The sequence below is a fragment of the Aplidium turbinatum genome, chromosome 9, assembly GCF_918807975.1.
Source record: "Aplidium turbinatum chromosome 9, kaAplTurb1.1, whole genome shotgun sequence".
NCBI lineage: Eukaryota > Metazoa > Chordata > Ascidiacea > Aplousobranchia > Polyclinidae > Aplidium > Aplidium turbinatum.
In genome coordinates, this window is record NC_137480.1 from 10,195,022 (window position 1) to 10,212,723 (window position 17,702).

The window sequence follows — 17,702 nt, forward strand, 5'->3', positions numbered from 1 at the left end:
AGCTCACACTTTTACTCACAAGGCCCCATCACCAAATCTGCCCCTTTTCACGTTAAATCAACGTCTGCAGCGTGGGACCTGTGCCCAGACACAGCAGAATCCGTTATTTTTACATGAATCTGATTCGTGCACACGTGTTGATTCAACGTCTGTATGTACCAACCACGAAATTTGCTGTCTGGGTGCGTTTTACTGCATGGAGAGTGGTGTTCGCGATAATCTTTCGAAACTCCTCATTTGTTACCCTGATGCTATGATATCGTATTGTTTTCGATCTTTGGTGTTGATACGACGTAACTCTAACTACAAAGGTGATTCATGACGGCACAAGTCATTTTTTTATATTGATGCACAAAGTTACTTCTTTGTCCAAGAGTACGGTATTATCGAATAAATGGTATGTTTAGTTTCAACTCATGCTTCATTTATAGAAGGGCAAACGCTAATGGAGGTAAGGAATACGTCATGATATAAGCATCAGAGGTCTGCGCAGTAAAACAGACCAAATCGTTAAATTGAAAGGGAACCCTGTACATCATTACCTAGACAGCCAAATTTGTCATTTTTACATTGATTCAACGACTGCAGAATTTGAACAAATGTAAAAATGACGGGTTTGTTGTCTGGGATTTTCAGACAATCTTTCAACTTACGTCCGACCAATGTTAATGCTGATTCGGCAAGCAAAATTTTTCCCAGCTTTACGCTTCACTAACTGGCATGTTCGACATGTTTCTCTCACCTGGACTTCAGTCATACTTAGTAATTTATACAATTAAGCAGTTTTAGTTAACAGAGCGAGAGTTAATGTACAAACGGGAAAATGCTAGCGGCAAGTAACCAAAGACTTCAAGTCAGGGTCACAGCATTAGCATTGTTCTGTGCATTTCTGTCACTGATCTTTTCGTCATTGGCGCTGTTTCTGGCACTACAAGATAAGGTGAGCGAGTTTTCGTAGACTTTTCGGCAGATAATCGCTTTGACATTTGGAAGGCACCCAACTGCTCACGAGTTTTGGTGTCTTCCATCAATTTGGCAAAAGTTCAACCACTTCATTCATATTGTTGTGCAATAATCAAGACTAGGCTTAGCCTATTTGGTTTTTTAGTGAAAATTAGACTGTTGCTACCTGTAAAAGTAAAACCAATATATATCACCACATTTAAGTCGATAATAATTGAAAGTAGTGGTTTGCTGTTATTGCGTTATCTTTAGCTTTTGTGTATCAAATTTCAGACGTTCAAGGACCACATACCAAGCACACACGCAATAAGCAATATATTGAGTTTGAAACGTCATTCAAGAGGTAAGAAGATTTCTTTGAATCTATAGGCTAATGATAAAAAGTTGTTTTTGTGGTAAACAACAGAACCTTCGGACTATTTACTTCTGGAGTAGGCTAAGATTATTATTTTTAATGAAATTGCCACAGCGCCCGAAGCGGTTGCTTTGCACGTAGGGATGGAATTTCGGAAATCCAGAAGTTTTAATTCAGATTGTGTGACCAACAAAAACCTCCACATGCAGGTCATATAAGCTCAATGGAGAAAGTTTATTTAAGTTATTTATTAGCTTGCAATACTGACAGCTGTTTGAAACACAAATTTTTGTTTTGGCCTAAAATCCTCTTGTTTTGTGATAAAATAAATTCCTAGAGATTTTTACAATAAATTCTTAGCCATTTTTATCAATGGTGAATGTTTAAAAAATAAACTTTGCTTGAATAAAAATTGTTAAGCAGGGGGTTGATCGGTTTAAACCGGTCAGTTTTGACCACCTATTACTGGTCAAAACCCCTTTAGTGTATGAATTAAGTTGCTTTTCAATTGAATTAAAAGTATTACCCTCCATGTTATTAGTAATGATGTTCAACTATATTTTGTTTTGATCAACAATAACCTAAATGCTGGATTTGGAACAAAAAATATTCAATTTCTCTGTTTATTTGTGATATTTCAATCAGTTGGTTATTTTAATTATTGAGAAAATTCAATTGAACCAAAAAATGCTTGGTAGAACGTTGAACTATTTGCACAGCCAACTGAACACTGAAGTACAAGAATTTATTCCAACAAATTGTTTTTTTATGAAAAACATTTGCCATCAATCTTGCCATAAAATTTGCGCAACATTTGCCCTCCCGTTGCGTAGCACATAAGACGTAGCACGACATGTAATTAAGGTAGTAGTCTTAACGCTGTTTGATGTCTTGTTTTTGGCGGCGTTAAAACAAGAGAAAAATCCAAGATAAATATAATCTTTCGTACGAGTTTTACAGGCTTCCTGACAGGTCGGTATGGGCGTCAGGCCCGGATTTAGGGGGGGGGGGCAGAGGATGCAGGTGCCCCGGCCCCCCGACTTTTGAAGGCCCCCTACCTGGAAAAAATGTGATTTTAGGTTATTATTATTTTTTTCTTACAGCCTTTGAAGTTTCTGCAAAATGTTTGTGCTGTGCAGTGCTGGATTAATGCTACTGTAGAGTAGAAGTGGTTTTTTTTTTTGTGCGGGGAGCCCCCCGATCTAAAAGTGCCCTGGGCCCCTTATCAGCTAAATCCGGCCCTGATTGGCGGCCATTAATAAAAGTTCAGGCGGCCATGGCCGCCAGCTATTTCGAGGCCTGCATATCAAAATGGTCACAACTCACAACTACTTTTATATGTCCTAAATATCCCCTAGCCCAGGTAGCCGACCATTCACTACATAAAAATATTTTTCTGGGTTTTGACCGGTTTAAACCTAGTTTTCACCGGTTAACCGCTTAGATCAATCCTGTTGTTAAGCCTGCAAAGTAAACTTGAAATCTGGTTTAAAACCCTGTATGCAGTGTCCATGACCAATTGGATATTTGTACGTTTACAGGCATATACGGTAATTGATTGAAACTATAATGAAGACTAAAAATTACAAAACAGCCATTCAAGGTTTCATTTCAGATTGTTTTAACTGACGTCATTTCAGCATTGGTTTCAGCTGAGTCAGCTCCAACAAATGTTGCTATTAAAATGTATTTGAAGTTATATGAAAGAAAATAACAGAGTCTGATCTATGGATAATTTCAACCATAATAATAACAAAAAATAATTCCTCCCCGTGATAAGTCCGCCGTGGGACTAATATCAGCTGTTTAGAAGCATATCAAACCATTTGATATGGAAACATACAATTTCAACAATTCCTCACAAAATTTCGGAGGGAGCCCCCCCCATAAATCCGCGCCTGGCTTGAGTGACGGAGTCACATTCTTCGACAATTAACCAAGTAGGCCTATTCAAACTAAATGATTGAAGGAACGTAAATGTTTCGAAAAAAACTGTAGTTTAAACGGAAAACTTCGTATTTTTTTAAAACTTTTCGCTTTATTCCAAACTGCGCGTATTGGTTAAAATTAAAAGATCGTCAGCCTTTTAAATACTCATTTCATCAACTCAATTGGTTAACTTACGGATAGACGACCTTTGAAATTTACATTTTATATAATAAACATTTTCTACAGATACCAACACCATATTTGAATACGAAGAATGCGAAAGAGAAGGCACTTCATACGCAAGCTTTCAAAAAGTCAGTGAAAAACTTCAAAAACTGACTTGCGGCTATCAAGATGTAAAGCAGCAACTTGATATTTGGACGGATGAGATTAACGCATTTGTCTATTTCATCAATGAAATTGGAACAAATATGAACGCAGCAAAATCACACATAGAAGAAAACCGCCAAAAATTACATTCGCTAATGGAACAAACAAAGATTTTAAGAAACGTCACTCAAGTTGATTCCAGTCAAACGCGCCTTGATCAATTAGAGATAAAGTTAAATCGGTCTGTTAAAGATGGAGAACTGAGATTGAGTAGAACAGAAGAATTGGTTGAAAATGTTCAAAACCAGTTTGAACTGTTTGGAACTGCATTTTCAAATCTCTTGACCACTGGCAACGGTTCAGCTGTTGCGTTACCCGGGCAAATCCCGGATTTCCTCCGAGTCAGTGTTTTAAATGAATTTCGAGAAAACATCAAGAAAAACTCTATAAGGATCGATATCAACAGAGATTACTTCGTTCAATTTCGCAATAAAGTTTCAGGTGAGTTTTTTATATTCTGCAATTAGTGCAGGATTGCCAGATATAGCTAATATTAGTCAAAGCAAACAGGTTGCCAACTAGATTGAATCCCACCGCTGGCTATTGGTGTAAACGTAAACCAATTTAGACTTTGTAACTGACTGCAGGCTAACGCTGACAAATTTATTTCAATCCAAAAGTTCAATTTTATTGCTGTTTAAATCAATACCTTTACGACTAATAGCCTGTCTCAGTCTGAGGATAAATATTCTCACAATAATAAAATAGGTTAACGTTAGCCTAAATGTTCTGTCTTGTTGTTTTAAGTTATAACAAAGTAAACTTTCCTATATGTCGTTTTAAAAATGTTGACCAAGATCAACTCTGCACTACTATGGTGATTGACATCTATTTCAAAAAGTTGTGCTGTAGACCAGGGCTTCTCAAACTTTTTTGCTCTGCGACCCCATTTTGAAAAATATATTTCTATGCGACCCCATTTATTTATTTATTTATTTATTTATTTATTTATTTACATCAGACTCAACATGGTCCATTTTACAATCAAACATAAAATGTAGAAACAAAGCAGATACTCAACTCCGAAGAGCTGAGTTGCATTGTACCACATACAAAGATTGATAGTAACAGTCTGTTGGCATTATTTCATAAATTCATTGATTGGAAAACAAGTTACATCGTGTTACAAACTGGTATAATTTTTACGAATGAGAGCTTGCAAAGTTGTGGAGAGCTGAGTTGCATTGTACCACATACAAAGATTGATAGTAACAGTCTGTTGGCATTATTTCATTAATTCATTGATTGGAAAACAAGTTACATCGTGTTACAAACTGGTATAATTTTTTACGAATGAGAGCTTGAAAAGTTGTGGTATTGTTATCAACGAATGCAGAGGTGATGCTGCGTCGTCTCCGCAGATTAAACAACATTCTGCAACAATTATTGTATCCAACACGTAAGCGATTACTATTGGTTGAAAAATAGTTGCACCATAGTTGACAGGCATAAAAAGGAATACAATAGGAACGAAACAACACATTTTTAACAGCAATCGAACATTTGGAAAACCTTGCTTTTAACATGTTTCCAGCACAATACAACGACCGTAATTGTCGTTTCGTGTCTTCATCATCGGATAGCAAGTCGTTAATTATTACTCCTAAATATTTCACTAGGTCTCAAAGCAAATACGTTTTTCATTTAAATATATGATCGGATTAAAGTCAAGTTTCAACATCTTGGATTTAAATAAAACACCAACAGTTTTGTTGCAATTAAAGTTTTGTTGCATTATGGGGACATCCACGTTAATGACATTAAAACGGATTATTTTGATCATTATATTTTCTTTTTCTTTCTGACTTTTCAATTGTTTTCTTTGTGCTTGCAATTGTTACCGCATGAATCTACGGAACCTAACCACTGATCCATAGTCAATTAATCTTGTAACTGGTTCCTTCAGAAACTAGTTGATAAGCTACTCTGAAATCATAATGCGAGCGATAAGGTTACTTTTGGTCAGCACGTTACAGCAATGATAGCGTAACAATGCATCAATTGTTACGATTGATTATATTTTATCGTTCGACATTTCGCACCGACGGTTGCGGTCAATTGACATCATGGCAAGACTACAACCCACCGGCACTAGAATTTCATTACGACCCCAAAATTTCATTACGCGACCCCATTTGGGGTCGCGACCCATAGTTTGAGAAGCCCTGCTGTAGACTATACATAACTCTCTTTTCTTTCCATATTCGTTGTCCCGAGACTTCAACTGAATTAGTTTTTCAGGTCTGGCCAGCGAAGGTTGGTTTAATGCGCCGAACGGTTATCAATATTTCCTCTCAAAGAGCGCCTTCCGTACAAACTCCTATCTGCGTTCCAGACGATACTGCATCAACAGAAATGGAGACCTTGCCCACATTGGAATAAGGAATCCAGATATATTCAGGTTCGTATTTTTAAAAGGTTGTTCAAATCTGTTCTTGGTATGTCTCGCCCCGCGTTAATTTTTTGTCAACTTGAAGCAAATCTTCTTTCATTTACGATTGATCGCAAATAAATACAATATGTTTCGTTCAATATGACACCCACCAAGGGTGTCGTGTACTTAATTTTATTTCTGATCACAAAGAAAAAGATATACCAAACATAGCAGCGGTCTAGAAAAAGATAGAAGCGACCAACCATTAGCCAATTAATGTTAATAGCCGGAATTACCTCTGTAGCCTACTAAGAGTGATTCAGATAAACTAGGGACAGTTGAATAGGCTACCTACTTCTACCATCCCTAAGATAAACTAATTTACCAACAGATGGTTTGTACTGTTCTACATTTTTCTACAAACTAGGCTACTGTCCAGGGTAGGTTACTGCCTCAAAAACTTGGCAATAAACGAGTTGAACAACCAACTCGAAAAGTAATCTGCTTTATTGTGCGTTATAATCCGATGCAGAGCCTCTATGATGGAAGTTTCAAAACTTTTCCGCAGGTTTCTTTGGATCAACCTGATCGGGCCTTCCCGCCACCAATGCGTGTGGTTTGGCTTGTCCGACATGGAGCAAGAGGGCCGGTGGAAGTGGATGGATGGGAAGAGGGTCAACACATATTGGACCCACTGGGCTGTTGGAGAACCGGGAAGATCCAACAATGAAAACTGCGCCATGATAAGAGCGGGGATGTGGATGGATGGCCATTGCAACGGCCTGAGAAGATTATGCTCCTTCATTTGCGAGAGGAGAATAGTTTAAGCGCATGTCAAAGATTTGGTGTTGCTCATTCTCCACTGACGCAACAACAACGTTAAAAAGTTTTGCTGAAGGACTGCGCAGTGCGCAATTGCGCATGTATGTTCTCTCGTAACTGACAAAAGTGAAATACGCTGCATAATTGTCAGTTCATGTATTCACCACAAGGAATCTACGCGATCGATCATACGCAAAATAATTGTTGTCTCATTCGGTGGAGTTCTTCAAGCTTATCTGCAAAATAAATAGCGTTTTTCATCTTATTTTAGATCATGGCATCTTAAAGTCGTTGACCTTGGAGTACGACTTGGTATCGGTTTGGTTTTTGATTCTTTATCCTCGGACTGACAAAGCCTTGATAGGTTATTCCTGGTAGTTTCGCACAGGTTTCGCACAACTTACTTGTAGAGACTCTTGAGGCTGGCAGATTGAAGTTATCCGATTGTTGAAGTGTGGTTGCCGGAGAATTATTCCATTCATTATGTGCCGCTGAATGGAGAGCAGTCCTGAAAGTGCGTTGCTCAAGCGTACACCCCAAGAGTTGAACCAGCGCCGCGTGATCTTGAGTCGAGCGCGTAACTTGAGCGTCAGTAGTTTAGCAGAAACACGCGAGGCAGGTAAATCAGACATTCTCATTTGAAGTCTCGTTTCATTGGAGAATATTGCTATAGCTAACAATTGTCGAAATGCTCAAGTAGTAACTTATGTGAATACCTGTAGGTGAAGATTGCTTTGAATAGTCGAGTTCGTTCAGTACCAACGACACTAACTTGTGAATAACCGGAAGAGAACCTAAACAATAATAAAATGTGAACATCTGATGGAGGCACATCACCTCACTAATTGAAAATCTTAAAGCAAACGAGTTTGCGTTTTACCACTACCACCCAGAGAAGGTTGACCTATGTATTTTTCTTCTTGCGTTTGAGGCCGACGCAGGTCACGTGGTTGGTTATATCCAGGCGCAGCAGCCAATGGATTGTGTGTTCATCAAGCGTTCCAAAATCGCAGTCTCAAAATCTGAGCCACATGCACAAGATGGTGAGGCCCCATTGGAACATGTTACTATTGAAATGGCCCACCCCCGTTCGCAAACGATTGAGCTCCTCCCATTCCTTCCGAGTTAGTTCTGCTCCTGGTGGAGCGGTGGTATTGGGAAGGACCGTGAATTGAACTGGTCTCGCGACTTCTTTCCATTCACTACTTCAAGCTTTGGAAATGTTGGAGTTGCAGATGGCTGCAGCATGGCGGGAAAAACGGCGTCGAAATTTCAAGCGCTGGGGACTTTGGAGGTGCGATTTTGGAAGTGCAAGACTTGCACGGAATGTGGAGGACTGGAGGTACTAGCACCCCCAAGAACTAGAACACTGCCTCTACTCTTAGTAATGTTAAAATTGTTGATATTTGGAATCAAAGCTAAATTGAAAGTGATCAAAGAAAGAATACTGACCAGAACCCTGGGTTTCTTTGACTTGACAAACAATTTCATAACACCGTGCTAGGCCCGGCTTCAATCTGTTGGTTTCAGCTGAACAAACAAATGAGGTTAACACAACAAGAATGCAAGGCGCAAAATATGCGTCTGCAAAGTCTAAAAATCAATACTTGCATTATGGCTGCATACGGTATTATGCAAGCAGTCACTTTTTAACGGCGTTACAAAACGGAAATACTTATTACATTCAGTTATTTTACACTAGAATATGTTGCTCTCTGCCTTAACGAACTTGAAAGAATTGTCTCGAGTTGTTTGCAAACTTACCATATGGTTTCGGAAGAGTTTCTAGCCACGATTGTAGCCACTTTAAAACATCGGTTGTTCCCACATCATGGCATAAACTTTGACCTTTCACCTTGTTGGCCGCATCAATTCCCCACTCCAGGTTGTCAATTATTAAGGATAACTCGGGTGTCCTGCAAGAAAGATTATTACTTCATAAGGGGGTGTTTGAAGATTTTTTTTCTACCCTCGCTTCTAGCAATAGCAAAAAAAACACCAATAGCTTTGGTTCCAAGGTTCAGGAAATCTTTCGATGCTTTGTACAAATTATCGATGTTTCTCTCACACCAACAACGCGTACGGTCACTTTGTCTTCGCTGTCAATCACAAAGACACTAATTGCTGAGTTGAACATTAAAGTCAACTTTGTTCAAACGCCTATGTGCTCGCATATGATGTTGAGAGCTTTTTCTTGGCCACAATGCCCACAATCAAAAAGCACACTCGGCGAATATGGTGATTTAGGGTTGCCTGCTTGACACGCTCGAAGTAATTCGAACGAAATGATTGATTATATGTCATTATTCTGTGAGTGTAATTCGCCGACCGCCAAATCACAACTCATTGTTTGTCATATCTTTCTTACTTTCAAAGCAGGCTAAAGTGCATCAATAACAGAAATTTGTGAGTGAAAGTGAACTATACAAGATTGACACAGCGTTTACCGAAAATAGACACATTTTGAATATATTTAGGCATTTTAATTATTATTATTAGATATATCTCAACTGCGAACCAAAATTAGGCTATCTCCTGGTTCGCAGTTGTCGAGATCCAACTGTCCAAAAAATAATTCATTGAAATCAAACAGAAGAATTCTATTTGAAAGTTTTGGTTTTGCAACTCATTGTAATCTACCTCTTAACTCTACCCCCGACAATGGTCAATATAGTTTAGCCTTGTGACGTTGTGGTAGCGTATGACTTGAAAGTTATCACTAACAAAAACTTAAAATCCTCCTTTTTCCCGGCCTAATAGACGGATATGGGGTTCCCAGCATTTTGGACGGAAAGCTTGTAGTTAAAAATCAGGCTTTATGTTAAAACCTTGTTTAACATGGCGAAACACGGTATCCGGTTAACAACCTCTATAACTAGTACAACCTGTGCCACAACAACACAATCATGCCACAAAAACAAGTTATTCCATGAAACATACTCACTCGTTGATTTTAGGAACCCAATTTGTCATGACTTCAAGAGCATGGTTTAACGCAACAGCGTTGCCAGGTTCAACTAATGCCGATGCCTTTCTCAATAGCCGCGTTTGGTGAGCAGGAAGAGACGCGTGCGAAGATATTCGATTTTCTTCGCTGTTCTCCCGATTCGGCTCTATAGCCGCGTTTGGTTTAGAATTCTTGGCATGCTTAAAAATGTCATTCAAAGTTTTGAGAACATCGGCGAATGCGGTTAGTGTTTCGTTGTCAGGAGAAGCCTCTAGTAATAGATCAACTTTATCTGCTCCGCAAATTGCCAGCAGGTTCGCAAGAAGGTCAAAGCAAATTGAAACTAATTGCGGATAAGTTCGACCAGAAAGTTCAACTCTGTCTCTTTTTAAAACAGGCCTTTCTGAATCCATGTTAGGGACAGCCTCTGCTGAATCCTTGCTTTTGTGAACGTCTTCTTTCACGGAAACCGCTTTTGATTGGTCAGATTTAAGATCGACCGGTTCACTATTAGTTGCTTCTGGAGTGGGCGGGGCCAGGCTTGTCCACAAGCGTTTGACGATTTTACAAATTTGCAAAGTAGAGTCTTGCCGCTTCAACTTGTCAAGCCCGCAGTCGTGGCTCAATGACTTGTTGCGCTGGAGAATGGTGATGTCCAGTAGCCATGACAACAGGGCTTGGTTGTTTATCAAAGTGAAAGCGGCTCCTCGTATGGCGCAAGTCCTTTCGATGATCTGAAAAGTAAAACAGTTGTTTAGGTGACAGTTTTTGGAAAATTGCTTCCATGTTAGAAGTACGCAGGATAACTTAATTTCTGCCATTAAGTTTTAGACCGATTCCAAAATCAACATTAGGAGATAGGCTACGTTTTGAGTAGCCTAATACGAAATGGTGTGGAAACAGAGGTCAATTGGTAAAAACACAAAATTAAGATTGCTGCAAACTCTCGTTTTCTCAATTGCCACATATGGATGTGAAGTTTGGACATGCAAAAAACGTCACATTAAAAAGTTAAAAAGTTTTGAAATGTGGTGTCACAGAAGACTACTACGCATCAGCTGGATGGAAAGAAAAACAAAGGAATTTGTTTCCCAACAAATAAACGATAAAGGAAGTCTGATAAACAACATTAACCTCAGAAAATTGAGATATTTCGGACACATAGCAAGAAGCAACTCGTTGGAAAATTCAATGTTGACTGGGATGGTGCAAGGCAAACGAACCAAAGGACGACAAAAAATAAAATATTTTGACAATATGGTTGGCGAATCGCAGCTGCTCGCTGTACTAGTGAGTGCTCAGCCTTGTGCTGATAGCCGGGAAGAACGCCCCTTTCTTCACAATGTCCTCTGCCCTGGCGCCTGCTGGTTTTGTTGGCTCTTTCTTTGTTTCCACAAAGATAAGAGTTAAACTGACTGGTAAAGCGGTGGTCGAATAAATTTGTGGCAGAATACGGTGCGATACTGATGAGCCCAGCCTCATGGGCGAAACACGTGTCTATCGCTGTCAATTCTTGCTACAAATCGGCTGCCGAGAAACATATTGTTGATTGGATGGTCTGAATGGCTAGCGTGGAAGCTACACCGTTATGGTTGGCGAATCGCAGCTGCTCGCTGTACTAGTGAGTGCTCAGCCTTGTGCTGATAGCCGGGAAGAACGCCCCTTTCTTCACAATTAATTTAATCTCTTGGTAAAATCAATAAAAAATACCTCCAACACTTTTCTTCGTGAGCTGTTGTCACTGAGGGGCGATTGGTAGAAGCACATGAGGATCCTGTACAGCTGGCGACGTTCGGCCACGTGGAAGTCGTTGGTATCTTGCATGCCTGGAGAAACTCATGACATGATCACAAAGAACTCGTCCATGGTGATCGCAAATTAAGCCAAATAAAAGAAACTGCTCTACTTGGAGCTGTGAAATATCACCAATAAGACTAGCCAAGTAAGCTTACAGGAACCCTGGTCACCGCAAAAACGTACCAACAACAGCTTGGTGATTTAAATTGCTTTAAAATTAAAAATGTTGAAGACAGGCATGAACACAACACACAAACATTTTCTTAGTGATCGCTTCTGAATATTCGGTAGATAGTCGTTTTGAGGAAGTGTCTTAGTACCAGATCGAGTTTTTAGTTAGCTTTTCACTATTTTTAATTAATTAATTATCACAGAAGGAATAAATCGATTCTTTTGGCAAGGATCGCGTTCTTGAAGAGATTAATGATGCAGAACTTGAATATGGCGAGAAGGTTTTTCATAAGCTCGAAGCTGCAGTTTTTCCTAAATACTTCACCAAATTTAGGTTGACTTTATTCTAACAAGCTCTTGAAGAGAGTCAGACGGAAAGTACTGCCAGCTTCAACCTATGAAATACCTTCCCCTCGCCAGAATCAAATTCTCGAAATTTGGAGATCTCCATCAGCTATTTTCAGATTAAAGATAAGCGACTACGTTAGTGCCGGAAAGTCATTTCAAATTGCTTGACCAGGCAAAGCAGGCACTTGCACGTTGCAGAAAACAATTTACTTGACATGAATACATTCCTATGAAGCTTAGTCAACTCTCAGCAAACACATGTATCCCATTTTACAACGTAGCCAGACGTTGAAGTGATGTAAAACGGGCACCTTCTGTTTGCTGGGTAACTGACCTAGAGATATCAAGTCAAGAATCCACGATCTTTCCGACTTGTAATCCATTGAGGAGCTGAAGAACGTGTGGTAGAATTCCGGGATATCTTTCATGTCCAACTCAGGCTTGACCAGAAGAAAACGCTGCATGACAACGAAGATGTGCTCCGACGGCTGAAAGGTAAAATGAGTTGAAATCTTGAGTTGAAATTTTTAGTGTAAACGTCCAAGGAAGCCAACAAACTGAACCATACTAATAGTCCTGTAGAATTTTCGGTCAACCTAGAAAAAATTCTTATAAAAACGAATTATATATCGTTGGAAAGATAATTTTATCAGCTCTTCAATGATGGGTTTTGTCATTTTTTTTACCTTGGGGAAAAAAAGTTACGGTCAAAAACGTGCCGGGGGGGGGTAAAACACTAATTTGCTCAATATTATAATACAATTATAAGCTAAAATACGTTTCCTTTGTAACAGAATACAACACCATAAATTGGAATATTACTATCAACAAAGCAAACTAACAATCGGAAAGCAAAAATATAAAACATAACCTAATTAGGAGGTATTTATGACACGTCTAAGGGAGTAAAAGTTGACCGAGACGGAGATAACAGCATAGATTTCACCGAAATAAAAGGTTTTTCTTTTATAAGCAAGGATATGTAAGCAACACATAAAAGCTATCTAGGACGTAGTGAAGAAGGTTTTAGTTAAAATGCTATTTCATAGGGTGTTTTGTTACAAAAACACTGTGTCCCCCAAGTCCTAGAGTGCCAAAAAGCCCGGTCTTGCTAGGGTTAAACCAGCTGTAAATATGTAAAAACAACATTTACAGTTTTAAGTTCTAATAAAATGTAAACACATTTCAATCAAAGTGATGCAAACGCATGGATCATAAAATTTCTCTCTTCTCCCAATTCGTCATCAAACACGACTGTAATATTTGTGCATGTCTGATGATAGGCTATACTCTGAGGCCGTGGTAGTATGCAGCTCGTGGTGATTGTGGAAGGAGAGCCGGATCAATGTGAGAACGATTAGACATGACCATTTCCTCGTACTTTTGTTTAGTGATTTGTGGTAAAGTATATGTAGACAAGTTTAAAAGTTCGAAGAACCGTATCCAAGCCCTGCCAACTTGGTGTGGAGACATGTCGTCTTCGTAGAAAACATCGGCAACATTTCGCAAACTTGCTTGATTTCAACTTCTCAAATAGACATCTTGCCGAATTTATGAACTGCTGAAGTTGTATCACAGCCACTCCAAAACAAGAACATCTACCTTCGCAATAACATCTCTAACTCTGTAGCACTGTCTTTGCTGGTAGTTTTTCCCTCTTGTAATGTTTGGCAAGAAGATATTAGAATAGTCAAGGATGCACTATAGTAAGAAAAGGACATCAGTATCGTCGGAGTACACAGTTACAGGTGTCCTACCGACCGAATCAAAGCAACTTGAACGATTGTTGTATCTGCAACACTAGGGCACAAATAAACTTTAAAACCATTCAACTTCAGTTGTTTCGTTAAAGCCACCACAAATCTTTGTTTGTATAGTTTGAGAAAAAGATGTTCCTTTCAGTTTGGCAAGAATTCTGATCATTCAATTCAACAGTTTGAGACGTCGTACCTGAGCGTTTTTGATGGGTGGAATCTTTGGTTGACACCGTGTCATTCTTTGCTTGATGATGTGCCTGTTAAGCCCGCTTTCCGACAAGAGCAGCGTCTGTCACATGATCCCTTGCAGCTACATCGAAAGATTTTCAAGACATCTTCTGGTGCAGCAGCTACATCCGTCATGACTGGAGAAAACATGTCATCTTTCTTCTGCCAACCCCATGACAATGGTTTCAAATCTGAGTTGCTTAAAGTTCTCCAAACTTTCAGCTGGTGATATACTCTGAGGCCGTGATAGTATGCAGCTCGTGGTGATGGTGGAAGAAGAGCCGGATCAACAGGTGAACGATTAGACATGACCATTTCCTTGTACTTCTGTGGTCGTTTCCCATGTGAGTCCACCCCGATAGCTTAGTTGGTTAGCCCGTGACTTCGTGAACGAAGAAGCTTCATCAAGCTGCGTTGGTTCGACTCTCGGTGTGTGCGCTTGAGCAACGCATTCTAAGGACTGCTTTCCATTCAGCGGGACCTAATGGATGGAATAATTTCCCGGCAATAACACTTCAACAATCGGAAACTTCACTCTGTCAATCTCGGTAACCGGCCCTGCGTCAAAAGCCTCTACAAGTATGCGAAACTATCAGGAATAACCTGTCAAGGCTTTGTCAGTCCGAGGATAAAGATTCAAAACCAACCCTGTAACCATCAAAAACAATAACGTTGGCGCGCAAGTGCTGAAGAAAACTGATGTAGCCTACTTCTTGAAGAACTCATGGAACTTCTCATTCTTCTTTCAGTCACAACAAGGCACCGCCATCAATAATTTTAATGGAGTCAGGTTCTTTTGTCATTTCAACTTTGTGCAAGATGTATGACTTCAGTTTTGATTTTTGCGCAGTTTGTAAAACTCCATCTTTGAACAGTGACATTGGGTACGGTGATAACTCGTAGAAGAAGTATCGGTAGTCTGCAATTTCGTTTTCTGGCTTTCTCTCTATGACAACAATCAATCTCAAAGTGTGTCAATGGATCAATGGTGATAGTATCATGACCAATTTTTAGCCTGGCATAAAGGCTCTGTCTGTATAGCATTTATTTGCTTCTTCCTCTTGAAGGAACAATTAGTAAAGGTTTTATCATCAAGTTCAATTTGGATAAACGCCCCTATCTCCTCAGATCGGTCACAGGTCACACTGTTGTTGTTATCAATCAACCCTGAGTCTAGAGCCATAAGCTGAACTCCAACGGATTATGCGAACGAAACCAGGTTTGTACTTTTTTTAAATCATCATTATCACGTTTGGTTCTTCCAGCAAATGCCTCTTTGTGTTTATCATCAGAATTTGACAATGATGAGACTGTAGGCTACTGAGTGCATCTGTAACTTCTGCACACCTGTGCATGGTTTTATTCCACACCCTTAATACATTATGCATGGTTTTTCCACACCCTTAATACATTATCGGTGGTGCCCTTGCCGATGACTCCGCCTTTTCCTTTTAAAGAGTTCATGAGAATCAGTTCAAAATTCTGCCCATACAATTGTTTGTTAGAACGCCTGACGGTGTGATTTCCGTACATAAATTGCTGGTAGACATCTGGGGTCTTGTTTCCAATTCTGCAATTGTTTAAAGATACAGGCGACATGTTTTTGCACAATTGTTGTGACCTGTGGCAGCAAATAGCTTCAGCATGCTTTTTGACGCAGAAACGTGTAGTAACCAGTTGCTTGTTCTATCTGCTTGAATAAACTCCAGCACAACCGAAACGTAATTAACATAGCTCAACCACAGAGCTGATGTACGTGATTCTCGTGTGAACTGCTCCTTGTTATCGGTGAAAAATGCCATCATCTTATGCCCAATGTTATCATTATTATGATCAGAAGGACTGCCTGAGTCATACAATTTCTCCAAGGCACTCTGCTCTCCGGGCGTCAACTCACTCCAAAATTCTTCCAACATAAGGGACAGAATAGCTGTTGCGCATAACAGATGACCTCGAACAGCGCGGGAAACTGCCTTCCCACTAAACATGTGCCCTGCTTACAGTTACAAGAGCGTATGCTCTCAAGAGCTCTTCTCAAGCCACTTCCTTCCATAAAAGAACCAATTGATCCCAGAAAACTCATAAGCTGGTGAAAGCCGCCCAATCGAACAAATACGCTCATGTTCTTTGATGATTCTATGTTGTATGCATTTATATGAGCTGTTGGTCGAAGTTTACACATGCCATTCGGACATTCAGTTTTTGGCACTGTTCAACCACAAACGATAGAAACGAGTGTTAAGCTGTTAAATTTGTGGCGTGTAAGTCGATCACCGGTAACATGGTTACAACAGACTTTGGCTTAGATTGCGATGTTGTTTTCGCACTCATGTATCCAGACCAACTGGGGGGTGACTTCTTGAAGATGTAAAGATGCGCTCCAGAGAAGATCAATAAAGCGATTGTGAAGGTCCTCCTGAAAGTACATATGAAAAACCATACGGTTTGTGTGGCATTCTGTAATCAAATCATGATTCCAATCCTATACTGACAACGGTGTACAAGTCCATATCATGTTCCATTTTTTTTACATACAGTATTAAACAATGTCATTTTTTCAGTGGATGTTGGACGACCAGGTGTTGAATACCGAGCAGGATTTTCAAACCTTGTTCTGCATGGTACATGGTATCTGGCTTCAGCAAACACCATGTCGTGTGCACTAAGCAGGCGTTTCTGAACAGTTTTAGCAAGTTCATCGTCTCTACTTTGGCATAAAGCAAGTGTTACGTAATATATTCCTGACGATTTTGTCTGCACCTCTTCAAATTTATTTCGATCAGGGTGACGTTCATCAAACATACAACTACTGTATATCCACAGTAAAAACACTGCTTTTTAAAGTCAAACGACTGTTGATCTGACCTGGTCGATACTGTCTTGTTCATTGCTTGAGGCTGGACGTTTCTTGGATCTCGCATGGTTTCTCAAGAAATTACGGCATGATGTATGGATGTATGTAATATGGCCATTTTCTCTATTTTTCTCCATTGCAACCAGTAGTGTTTCACAATCCATTTTCAAAGCATGACCAATTATAGTGTCCAAAGGGTGTGGTAGGTTACTATCACTCTCGCATAAATAAGCTCCAACATGACACAGTGAATCACCAGTCCGATAGACACTTAACACAAATTGCTGTTTCTTCTTGACTTGAATCTATCTGCAATGTATCACACTAACCGTAGTAAATAAACTATAACATAGTAAATTTATAATGAACAACGACAGCTTTACTGGTGCCCCCCCCCGTCTTGCTCACTCTTACCCCCTGAAACAGATATATATTTATATTTTCATTTATACCTTTTGCATCTATTTCCTGCTTTACTGTTGATAATTCATAAGTTTCTAACCTTTTGTTCACCCATTACAGCAGTAATAAGAAAATAAATATTCTTATGTTAATTTTTTTTCCTAATTTCAATTTTTACCCCTCCGGCACGTTTTTGGTCGTAACTTTTTTTCCCCAAGGTAAAAAAAATGACAAAACCCATCATTGAAAAGCTGATAAAATTATCTTTCCAACGATATATCATACGTCTTTATAAGAATTTTTTCTAGGTTGACCCATTTTTAGACCAAATTCTACAGGACTATAAGCCTGGGACAGCCAACTAC

At 39.5% G+C, this 17,702-nt stretch overlaps 2 protein-coding genes across 2 annotated transcripts in view; one reads left to right on the plus strand and one right to left on the minus strand.

Moving 5' to 3' along the window:
* Positions 1 to 822: 822 nt before the first annotated feature.
* LOC145777550 (uncharacterized) lies at positions 823 to 6,871 on the plus strand. Its single transcript, XM_082588963.1, has 5 exons — positions 823 to 940; positions 1,237 to 1,306; positions 3,494 to 4,078; positions 5,879 to 6,038; positions 6,580 to 6,871. The coding sequence occupies exons 1-5, from the start codon at positions 824 to 826 to the stop codon at positions 6,836 to 6,838; spliced, it is 1,191 nt and encodes a 396-aa protein (XP_082445089.1). The 5' UTR covers position 823; the 3' UTR covers positions 6,839 to 6,871.
* Positions 6,872 to 6,955: 84 nt separating this feature from the next.
* LOC145776669 (nucleolar pre-ribosomal-associated protein 1-like) overlaps positions 6,956 to 17,702 on the minus strand; it is a 32,491-nt gene continuing 21,744 nt past the window's right edge. Inside the window, exons 31-37 of the mRNA XM_082587900.1 lie at positions 12,431 to 12,584; positions 11,491 to 11,606; positions 9,778 to 10,514; positions 8,598 to 8,749; positions 8,286 to 8,363; positions 7,550 to 7,627; positions 6,956 to 7,069 (exon numbers count right to left, since the gene is read on the minus strand). Coding sequence (XP_082444026.1) covers positions 7,020 to 7,069; positions 7,550 to 7,627; positions 8,286 to 8,363; positions 8,598 to 8,749; positions 9,778 to 10,514; positions 11,491 to 11,606; positions 12,431 to 12,584 — 1,365 coding nt within the window. The 3' untranslated portion in view covers positions 6,956 to 7,019. The remainder of the gene's footprint in view (positions 7,070 to 7,549; positions 7,628 to 8,285; positions 8,364 to 8,597; positions 8,750 to 9,777; positions 10,515 to 11,490; positions 11,607 to 12,430; positions 12,585 to 17,702) is intronic.

Bases quoted from the DNA above. Each gene is read 5' to 3' on its own strand.
- LOC145777550 (XM_082588963.1), top strand. From the start codon at position 824: ATGCTAGCGGCAAGTAACCAAAGACTTCAAGTCAGGGTCACAGCATTA. The intron at 1,307-3,493 runs GTAAGAAGATTT...CATTTTCTACAG, and splicing joins TTTGAAACGTCATTCAAGAG to ATACCAACACCATATTTGAA. The intron at 4,079-5,878 runs GTGAGTTTTTTA...TTAGTTTTTCAG, and splicing joins ATTTCGCAATAAAGTTTCAG to GTCTGGCCAGCGAAGGTTGG.